General features: G+C 41.7%; 1 protein-coding gene across 1 annotated transcript in view; it reads left to right on the top strand.

Moving 5' to 3' along the window:
* The window catches only part of slc24a3 (solute carrier family 24 member 3), a 112,659-nt gene extending 106,699 nt beyond the window's left edge, over window positions 1-5,960 (top strand). Inside the window, exons 14-17 of the mRNA XM_071380528.1 lie at window positions 79-193; window positions 716-828; window positions 1,658-1,723; window positions 1,863-5,960. Coding sequence (XP_071236629.1) covers window positions 79-193; window positions 716-828; window positions 1,658-1,723; window positions 1,863-2,012 — 444 coding nt within the window. The 3' untranslated portion in view covers window positions 2,013-5,960. The remainder of the gene's footprint in view (window positions 1-78; window positions 194-715; window positions 829-1,657; window positions 1,724-1,862) is intronic.
* The last annotated feature ends 5,436 nt before the right edge of the window (window positions 5,961-11,396 follow it).

The raw sequence follows: 11,396 nt of genomic DNA, 5'->3' as shown, positions 1-11,396 counted from the left end.
GACTGACTGACTGACTGACTGACTGACTGACTGACTGACTGACTGACTGACTGACTGACGTGTGTCTATTCCCTTCAGGTGACAGTGATCGGGTTTACTCTGGGTATCCCTGATGTTATCATGGGCATCACCTTCCTGGCAGCTGGCACCAGTGTCCCTGATTGCATGGCCAGTCTTATAGTGGCACGGCAAGGTGAGGACGCACAGAGTATTTTCTCTACCAGGGCTGTTTGCATTGCTGCTCACCTGCCCCATGCACCAACACCCAGGAATCAAAGAGCTCCATACGGTCTGGGTACATGGTCAACAGAGAGAGGGGAAAGAGAGAAGGGATGAGGCAGTCTGGGTGTCACCCAGGTCCCCTCCCAACCTCTGTGACAGAGTCGTGTGGCAGTGACGGAAGAAAACACAGTGTGGTTCCTTCCTCCATTTTTTTATCTGTGTTTATTCCCACTCCCCCTGTCAAATATTCATCAGTCTGTCTGAGGGGGAAATGGGAACCACATTCCCTGACGGTCTGTTTGTTGTTGTTGTGTTTGTTGTTTGTGGCAACCTGAATACCTCAGCAAGTTGGAATTCTTTATTGATGTTACAGATGTTTACCAACATCTCCCTCTCCCATCTTCTGTCTTTTGATTTATATTTCTCGGCCTATGCCTCATCTCTCTCTCTCTCTCTCTCTCTCTCTCTCTCTCTCTCTCTCTCTCTCTCTCAGGTCTCGGGGACATGGCTGTGTCTAACTCTATAGGCAGTAATGTGTTTGATATCCTCATTGGACTGGGACTACCCTGGGCCCTGCAGACCCTGGCCATCAACTACGGCTCCTACGTAAGTAGCAAACACCATTTCTCCTAACCCTGACTGTGTAAGGTCTTTAGTAAACCTCTACTAGCAATACACAATCAAAACAGGCATGTACACTGTGACACTTAGACATGCTCGGCCTATTCTGAGAAGGTCATTTTGATGTTTCTTTATCATGTGAAAGATGACACAATTGATCTTCTGTCCAGAGCCCTCTCTGCTCATGTCACATGGTACCAATGTTATGTAGGTTTATATACAATATTAGTCATGTCATGCTAACATAGCCATTGGAGCATGTGTTATTTGTGATCTCTGTAGATAAACATATCTTCCAGCTTGGCATGAGAGGGAGATGGTCCTAACAGTTGAAAGAGGGAGGAGAAAAGTAGCTGTCGGCAGTCCAAGTGAAATATAGAGCTGAGTGCACCTGCAGCGCATAACCCCATAACCCCACTAGTGCATAACCCCACTAGATTCCTTCACAGCATAACCCCACGTGGGGGTGCTGTGAAGGAATGCCTACATACAGCTTTGCTACTTTTGGAGTGTGACATGATTATTCTGAATGAAGGCTTTGACGGTGTGTTAGAGAATTGAGCTGTGTATTGAGGGTGTAGAATAGGATACACAGAGAACAGCTGATGTACTGTATTCATTTCAGAAGGGCTCGAATTCAAAAGAGATGGCGTCCTTCTAATGCATCAGTTTGGTCATGTAAAGTTGGTGTTTTTGAAACTGTTATTCTCTTTTGGAAATAGCAGGTGTACACTTTACACTGGTGCAAAAGTGTTGTAAATCAGTTCCCAATCCCATGGTTTATCTTTTTCTGTTTAACCCGTTCTTCTCTTAGATTCAACTGAACAGCAAAGGGCTCATCTTCTCTGTGGGACTTCTGTTGGGGTCTGTGTTCCTCACGGTGAGTGACCTATTAGTACTTTTTAAAATACTCAAATGTACTTGTGTTTTGTATTTTACACAGTTTATGCACATTTGAATTTGAATTGAGCAACTATAGATAGAATTTCTTCATCTCTTCCCACCTCTCTCTCTCTCAGGTCCTGGGGGTACATCTGAACGGGTGGAAACTGGACCGTCGTCTGGGCCTGGTGTGTCTGTTCATGTACTCCATCTTTCTCTGCTTCTCCATCCTCATAGAGTACAACATCTTCACTTTCGTCAACCTGCCCACCTGCAGAGACCGCTGAGGCTCGCTTCTCTCTCCTCTTTCTCCTCCCTGTCGCCCCCTGTCTGTCTGCGGCTCAGATCATTTTTTTATTATTCAAAGCATTCGTTTTTGAATTTCGTCTCTTTTCTTTATGGTCAGTGTAATATGGAGCAGCTCTGGTGTGTGGGGGTTTTTAAACAGGAGAGGAGATGATTGGGCACACACATGCGGGAGCACAAACTGACTTGTAAAAAAGCTCTCACATGAGGACTCGTGAACAAAGCTATTTTTGTCGACTACTGCCTGCTTTGATGTGAAGATTGTTTTTGTTTGGGATTTTTTTGTAAAGGTGATTGAAACTGCGTTATATTCTACAGCGTGATCTTGATTATATTTTATAATGTAATGTGTTTAATAGCTGCTAACTGGCTTAGAGGATAGCCGGGCCGGAAGAAAATTGATAGTCTACTGGAATAGCGTTGTTCTTTGAACAATATTAGCAATGATCCTTACGGTTGATCATGTCAATGGAAATCATTTAAGGTGAAAGTGCCAGGTGACTTGATGTAAATAGTTGACAGAGGACATTTAGCTGAATGACACCCCAGACTTCTCATCCTGATCTGTGGGCATTACCCCCCCCCCCTCTACAAACACACACACAGACACTGTTGTTGAGCAGCAGTATGTACACAAAGATACTTTTTAAACATCGCTTAAGCAGCTTTTATTGAATCTGTCCCTTTTGATTTAATGTATAGAGTCGATTTCAGGAGAGGACAGGATAAATGGAGTGCATTTGGTTGGAATAGGCTAAAGCAATATGAGGTCAGATATGCTATACTGTTGGAAAGTGAAAGGTATCTCTAAAAGATAATGAAATGTGTTGAATTAGGGGTTTTGTACATTTTTACCCTTTGTAAATACACTCAGACGACAGATATTTTATTTATTAACTTATTGAACATTATTTATGCATATTTGGAGGGGGGCTGTCTGCATTTTAAATCCAAACCAACCCATATTGGTCTCAAAGATTAGTTCATTTTGGAGATACTGTCTGCAGAGCTTAGTGGCACCAATACTCCTTGGTATGTTGTGAGACTCAAGTCAAAAGTCACTTTTAGGAAAAACATCCTTTCAACACTCTTTTGACTCTTGCAAGAGAGGAATTTCTACTTAAGTTATTCTGAACATTTACTTTATGATGGACTTGATTGAGATGGTAACAATTTATGGAAGAAAATGTATTGTTCCTTAGCAAGTCAAACCTCTTCAGTGAGAATTTATTTGCACTGAGGTATATTATATGTGGTACGTATCCAAGGTGGGAGACTCTGTTTCAATGGCCATGAGTGTCCCTACTTGCTGATTGTTAGGACAATCTCCTGGTAAAATGAAGCAAGCGGTTGTGACAAACAGTGAACTCCTTTTTTTCCACTCATGTAGCTCAAGAGAATGAGATGTGCTGCTACCTAGGGGCACAACCGTGAACAACAGCACAATATTGGATTCCTACAGACTTTCTCTTATTCAAAGTAACTTTTACCAAATGTACATTGCCTGGAAGGACTTCCTGTTTAAAGGATGGATTTTCTGTTCCGCTGGCACACAGAGGAAATGAGGCGTATCTGTACTAATTACTCCTAGTGATATTATTCATAGGAGTAGAGATCATTGAGAATGACAGAGGCCTCTAGTGGCCAAAAAGTCATTTTAGCATGGGCAGCGACATTGAGGGCTTCCACCATTTCAATATAGTCAACTGGGTGGGACTTCCAACTTCATTAGCTGATACCTCCTTGTGACCCTGTTGGCATCATGTCCACCCGGGTCATCAGGAGGGATCAGCCAATCATGAAGAAGAAAATGTACTACTTAAACATGGAGATGCGCTCATGTTGTCACAGATGCTATAATGGCAAAGATACAAAGATTAGTCCTCGATCTATCTCTATGGTAGAGATGCACTTTGAATAAAGCATCTGAACTTTGACCTGACCTGGTGTTGGTTGGGCTGTGGTAATTTGTGTTTTGTAATGCACAATGTTTAGAGGTTGTGCCACATTTAAATCAATGCTTATGTCCTTTACGCCTTTAGTTTAAAGGGAATATATCAGACATCATCTGTCGACCTACAGGGGATTCTGAGAGACTGTTGCTCAAGGCAAGCCAACCAGCAAAGCACCATAATTACATTGGCCCTACAGAAAGTATTATATTTCTCTCTCTATCCTCTCCTGAAATCAGGGGAACACTGTTAAAATGTTGATGTTTCACCTGGTGGGTTTATTTCATAAATGCAAATAACACATTTATTGGAGAAAAAAAACATTGTTTTACAAACTGCTCTGAATTACTTATCTTGTGAACACTCATTTCATGGACCAATAGCACAACATCTCAAATGCATAAGTTATACTGAAAAAAGTCTCAGAATGTACAAAGTCTTAGGGTTGCATTTGTTTTTAAAGGATGTTTGTTTGTTTTTGTTCATATCATATTTATCATATTTTCTCGGGAGATTAGTATAGATAGAGCACAATTCTAATGTCAAAGGAAAACAGGGTTTATTGTTAAAATGTCAAATTATTTATAATGCAATAATTATGAGCTTTACAATGTAAATATGTTGTTTGTTTGAAGGCACATATGACAGTTTTCTAGATGGTACATACGTACGTACACAGTAGCACATCTCTCTGTCAATAGAGGAAAATCTATCTTGTAGAACAGGCTAAATGGTTTACAGAAATCTGCACTGGAAGCTTGTTATGAAAATGGGACTTATCTAAATATCTACTATCTAAATATCTATAAGTTAAAGGCTCCCAACTCTCTTTTTTGGCAAATATCATACAAATATCCCCATGCAGCATTCAATATACAGGTATTTATGTTGAAAGAAAAATATATTCAGTGGCACATCTACTGTAACTGAAATGTTAACCAGTGACAAGTTCATCATTGGCCATAATAGCATGGACAATATGGTCAGATGTCATGTGTTGCTGTTAATTTATCCCGGTATTACAGCTTCTACAGTACGTTAGAGGATTATGTTCTAAAAACATATACTATACGATCATGTGCTTGAAATTAACCAAACTATTGCCAAGAGCTCATCTGCAGATATGAGTGTTTTGAAGAAAGGACTATTTTAATAATTGGTGATATAAACATGGTGATATATTGCTGATGTACATAGATATACATACATGTAAATGTATTTATATATTTAGTCAATCTATCTGTTGAATATATTTTCATAGATGTGATCCTACGTCCACCTTGTTACCCTCCTTAGTCCTTGTTTTGTGTTTGAGATGTTATTGATATCACTGTATTCTTTGTTAACTCGCATGGATATATTTTAATATAATACATTATTTATGGTAATTATAATGTCATTGAATCATAGTTATATACAGTACCAGTCAAGTTCGGACACACCTACTCATTCCAGGGTTTTTCTTTATTTTGACTATTTTCTACATTGTATAATAATAGTGAAGACATCAAAACTATGAAATAACACATATGGAAACATGTGGTAACCAAAAAGTGTTAAACAAATCAAAATAGATTTTGTATTTGAGATTCTTCAAAGTAACCACCCTTTGCCTTGATGGCAGTGTTGCACAGTCTTGGCATTCTCTCAACCAGCTTCATGAGGTAGTCATCTGGAATGTAGAAAAACCCTTGAATGAGTAGGTGTGTCCAAACTTTTGACTGGTACTGTATATATATATATATATATATATTAAAGATGGACTAGATGCAGCTGTTAAACTGGATTTCCTAGATGACTGCATTGTTGCTGATAGGATTGCTGAGTTTAATGACGTAATGTTAATCAAATGGCCCAAGGTATGCCTCCTGAACAGGGAGATCTAGACAGAATGGTTTACTTTGTATTCTAATGTTTCAGATGTTTAGAATAATTTTGCTACTTGAGCATAAATAAAGTAATTTTTGCTTAAGGTAATGCATGTATCCTCGTGTTGCTTTTGAATCCACACTAGCTCCAGAAAAGCTGTTTTTGTTCAACAAAATCCATTATGTACCTTTAGATGTAACCGAGAAAGGTACAGAGAGAAACTCACTAAAACTGTATTTTCATGAGTCAATTACCTGATGTATAATTAAGCAATACGGCCCAAGGAGGTGTGGTATATGGGCAGTATGCCACGGTTAAGGACTGTTCTTAGGTGCAACGTGGAGTGCCTGGATACAGCCCGTAGCTGTTGTGTATATTGGCCATATTCCACAAACCACAGAGATGCCTTATTGCTATTATAAACTGGTTACCAACGTAATTAGACCAGTAAATATGTTTTTTTAAATGGTCATACCCATGGTATATGGTCTGATATACCATGGCTTTTAGACAATCAGCATTTAGGGCTTGAATCACGTGGTTTATAATTTCACAATACATACTGCCTCCTATATTGTGTACAGAGTTTTGGGGCATTCACAACTTTTGGAGCACACATTGGACAAATTAGCACAAAGTAGTTACCATCACTCTAGTCTGCAAAAATGCTATCAGACTCTCAAAATGCAGAATAGTATGTTGCTACTCCCACACTCAAGTAGATGTTCCCCCAAGTAATCAGTCTCAGCATATTATAATGTTTTTAACATTCCATCAGAGCTATGTGAAAACATTATAGAACGTTGCATCAACTAGTCCAAGCCAGGGGGTCAGTCGGGCTTGGGCCGACGATGTCTCATAGGGATTTTCTTGAAGGTCTATGTTCCTAGAGTTGGAAAATGTGTGCTAGTCCCATCATTTTTCCCATAGGGATTTTACCCTATAACAAACAATGTCAGTATACAACAAGTTATTGCTCACGTATTCCCTTTATTGATATATAATTGAAAAGCTTAGAACCACAGCTATCAATCAAATACATTTCTGGAATTTGACCTCCAGAGTACATCTCAGAATTACCTACACTACCGTTCAAAAGTTTGGGGCCACTTAGAAATGTTCTTGTTTTCCATGACAACATACATGAAATGTGTTTTAAAATGAATAGGAAATATAGTCAAGACGTTGACAAGGTTATAAATAATGATTTTTAATTGAAATAATAATTGGGTCCTTCAAACTTTGCTTTTGTCAAAGAATCCTCCACTTGCAGCAATTAGAGCCTTGCAGAACTTTGGCATTCTAGTTGTCAATTTGTTGAGGTAATCTGAAGAGATTTCACCCCATGCTTCCTGAAGCACCTCCCACAAGTTGGATTGGCTTGATGGGCACTTCTTACGTACCATACGGTCAAGCTGCTCCCACAACAGCTCAATAGGTGTGAGATCCAGTGACTGCTGGCCACTCCATTATAGACAGAATACCAGCTGACTGCTTCTTCCCTAAATAGTTATTGCATAGTTTGGAGCTGTGCTTTGAGTCATTGTCCTGTTGTAGGAGGAATTGCCTCCAATTAAGCGCCGTCCACAGGGTATGGCATGGCATTGCAAAATGGAGTCATTGCCTTCCTTCTTCAAGATCCATTTTAACCTGTAAATATCTCCCACTTTACCACCACCAAAGCACCCCAAGACCATCACATTGCCTCTACCATGCTTGACAGATGGCGTCAAGCACTCCTCCAGCATCTTTTAATTTTTTCTGAATCTCACGAATGTTCTTCTTTGTGATCCGAACACCTCAAACTTAGATTTGTCTGTCCATAACACGTTTTTCCAATCTTCCTCTGTCCAGTGTCTGTGTTCTTTTTCCCATCTTAATCTTTTCTTCTTATTGGCCAGTCTGAGATATGGCTTTTTCTTTGCAACTATGCCTAAAAGGCCAGCATCCTGGAGTCGCCTCTTCACTGTTGATGTTCAGACTGGTGTTTTGCAGGTACTATTTAATGAAGCTGCCAGTTGAGGCCTTGTGAGGCGTCTGTTTCTCAAACTAGACACTCTAATGTACTTGTCCTCTTGCTCAGTTGTGCACCGGGGCCTCCCACTCCTCTTTCTATTCTGGTTAGAGACAGTTTGTGCTGTTCTGTGAAGGGAGTAGTACACAGCGTTGTACGAGATCTTCAGTTTCTTGGCAATTTCTCGCATGGAATAGCCTTCATTTCTCAGAACAAGAATAGACTGACGAGTTTCAGAAGAAAGTTTTTTGTTTATGGCCATTTTGAGCCTGTAACCGAACCCACAAATGCTGATGCTCAGGATACTCAACTAGTTTAAAGAAGGCCAGTTTTATTGCTTCATTAAATCAGCACAACGGTTTTCAGCTGTGCTAACATAATTGCAAAAGGGTTTTCTAATGACCAATTAGCCTTTTAAAATGATAAACTTGGATTAGCTAACACAACGTGCCATTGGAACACAGGAGTGGTGGTTGCTGATAATGGGCCTCCGTACGCCTATGTAGATATTCCATAAAAGATGTGCCGTTTCCAGCTACAATAGCTACAATTTACAACATTACCAATTTCTACACTGTATTTCTGATCAATTTGATGTTGTTTAAATGGACAAAAAAAAGTTTTTTCAAAAACAAGGACATTTCTAAGTGACCCCAAACTTTTGAACAGTAGTATATATAACAAACATAAAAAAGGAAACGCTGATACATTTAACCTCTGTTTGACAAGTGGTTCTGAAAGGTCAGGAAATTACCTTTCAAATGATATATAATATAACCAACTTTGAAAACTTTGTTTAAAAATAACTAATTGTGCCATTGACAATAGAATGTTGGTACACTATATATACAAAAGTATGTGTACACCACTCAAATTAGTGGATTCGGCTATTTCAGCCACAGCTATTGCTGACAGGTGTGTAAAATCGATCACACAGCCATGCAATCTCCAAACGTTGGCAGTAGAATGGCCTTACTGAAGAGCTGTGACTTTCAACGTGGAACCGTCATAGGATGCCACCTTTCTAACAAATCAGTTCGGCAAATTTCTGCCCTGTTAGAGCTGCCACGGTCAACTGTAAGTGCTGTTATTGTAGAGTGGAAACGTCTAGGAGCAATAACGTCTCAGCCGTGAAGTGGTAGGCCACACAAGCTCACAGAACGGGACACCGAGTGCTGTAGTACGTAATGTGTAAAAATTGTCTGTCCTCGGTTGCAACACTCACTAACGAGGTCCAAACTGCCTCTAGAAGCAACGTCAGCACAATAACTGTTCGTCGGGAGCTTCATTAAATGGGTTTTCATGGCCAAGCAGCCGCACACAAGCCTAAGATCACCATGCGCAATGCCAAGCGTAAGCCGGCTAGCTGAAGAGCTAGTGCCACTGCCACTGCCACGAAGCTAGCACCAGTTAGCAAACACTATTCTACAATTCACAACCTCTCTTTCGCCATCGCCATCTGGCTTGGATTCTCTGTCGACACAACCACGTCTGAGCAGACCCCCTCCGTCTGAGCAGACCACCCCCCGGGCTACTAACTTTACACGCCTCGTGCTAGCTTAGTGGAGGCCTCCTCTGCTCCATCTACGGCTGCCCCCTGGACACTATGATCACTTGGCTACATAGCTGATGCATGCTTGACTGTCCATTAATTCACGGTACTCCATTCTGTTTATTTGTGTCTTATCTGTCGGCTCTGTGCTTTAACTCAGGATCTGTGTGTAGTTAATCCGACCCTCTCTGCCTAGTCATCGCCATTTTTTTACCTGTTGTTGCTGTGTCAGACTAGCACCCTGTTATTGCTGCTGTTATCTTACCTGTTGTTTTAGCTAGCTCTCCCAATCAAGACCTGCAATCACTTTATGCCTTATTGTATGTCTCTCTCAAATATCAATATGCCTTGCATACTGTTGTTCAGGCTAGTTTTCATTGTCATTGTTTTGGTTTGCAATGGACCCTGTAGTTCCACTCTCCGTACCTCTGATACCCCCTTTGTCCCACCCCCCACACATGCGGTGACCTCACCCATTGAGACCAGCATGTCCAGAGATACAACCTCTCTTATCATCACCCAGTGCCTGGGCTTGCCTCCGCTGTACCCGCGCCCCTCCATACCCCTGTCTGCACATTATGCCCAGAATCTATTCTACCACGCCCATAAATCTGCTCCTTTTATTCTTTGTCCCCAACGCTCTAGGCGACCAGTTTTGATAGCCTTTAGCCGCACCCTCATCCTACTACTCCTCTGTTCCTCGGGTGATGTGGAGGTAAACCCAGGCCCTGCATGTCCCCAGTCACCCTCATTTGTTGACTTCTGCGATCGAAAAAGCCTTGGCCTCATGCATGTCAACATCAGAAGCCTCCTCCCTAAGTTTGCCTTACTCACCGCTTTAGCACACTCTGCCAATCCTGATGTCCTTGCCGTGTCCGAATCCTGGCTTAGGAAGGCCACCAAAAATTCTGAGATTTCCATACTCAACTATAACACTTTCCGTCAAGATAGAACTGCCAAAGGGGGAGGAGTTGCAATCTACTGCAGAGATAGCCTGCAAAGTTCTGTCATACTTTCCAGGTCTATGCCCAAACAGTTCGAACTTCTAATTTTAAAAATTAATCTCTCCAGAAATAAGTCTCTCACTGTTGCCGCCTGCTACCGACCCCCCTCAGCTCCCAGCTGTGCCCTGGACACCATCTGTGAATTGATCGCTCCCCATCTAGCTTCAGAGTTTGTTCTGTTAGGTGACCTAAACTGGGATATGCTTAACACCCCGGCAGTCCTACAATCCAAGTTGATGCCCTCAATCTCACACAAATCATCAAGGAACCCACCAGGTACAACCCTAAATCCGTAAACATGGGCACCCTAATAGACATTATCCTGACCAACCTGCCCTCCAAATACACCTCTGCTGTCTTCAATCAAGATCTCAGCGATCACTGCCTCATTGCCTGTATCCGCCACGGGTCTGCGGTCAAACGACCACCCCTCATCACTGTCAAACGCTCCCTAAAACACTTCTGCGAGCAGGCCTTTCTAATCGACCTGGCCCGGGTACCCTGGAAGGATATTGACCTCATCCCGTCAGTTGAGGATGCCTGGTCATTCTTTAAATGTTACTTCCTCACCATATTAGACAAGCATGCTCCGTTCAAAAAATGCAGAACCAAGAACAGATATAGCCCTTGGTTCACTCCAGACCTGACTGCCCTCGACCAGCACAAAAACATCCTGTGGCGAACTGCAATAGCATCGAAGAGCCCCCGCGATATGCAACTGTTCAGGGAAGTCAGGAACCAATACACGCAGTCAGTCAGGAAAGCAAAGGCCAGCTTTTTCAAGCAGAAATTCGCATCCTGTAGCTCTAACTCCAAAAAGTTCTGGGATACTGTAAAGTCCATGGAGAACAAGAGCACCTCCTCCCAGCTGCCCACTGCACTGAGGCTAGGTAACACGGTCACCACCGATAAATCCGTGATAATCGAAGACTTCAACAAGCATTTCTCAATGGCTGGCCATGCCTTCTTCCTGG

This window comes from Salvelinus alpinus, chromosome 32 (assembly GCF_045679555.1).
Source record: "Salvelinus alpinus chromosome 32, SLU_Salpinus.1, whole genome shotgun sequence".
NCBI classification, from domain to species: domain Eukaryota; kingdom Metazoa; phylum Chordata; class Actinopteri; order Salmoniformes; family Salmonidae; genus Salvelinus; species Salvelinus alpinus.
This window is presented reverse-complemented; position numbering and strand designations above follow the sequence as displayed.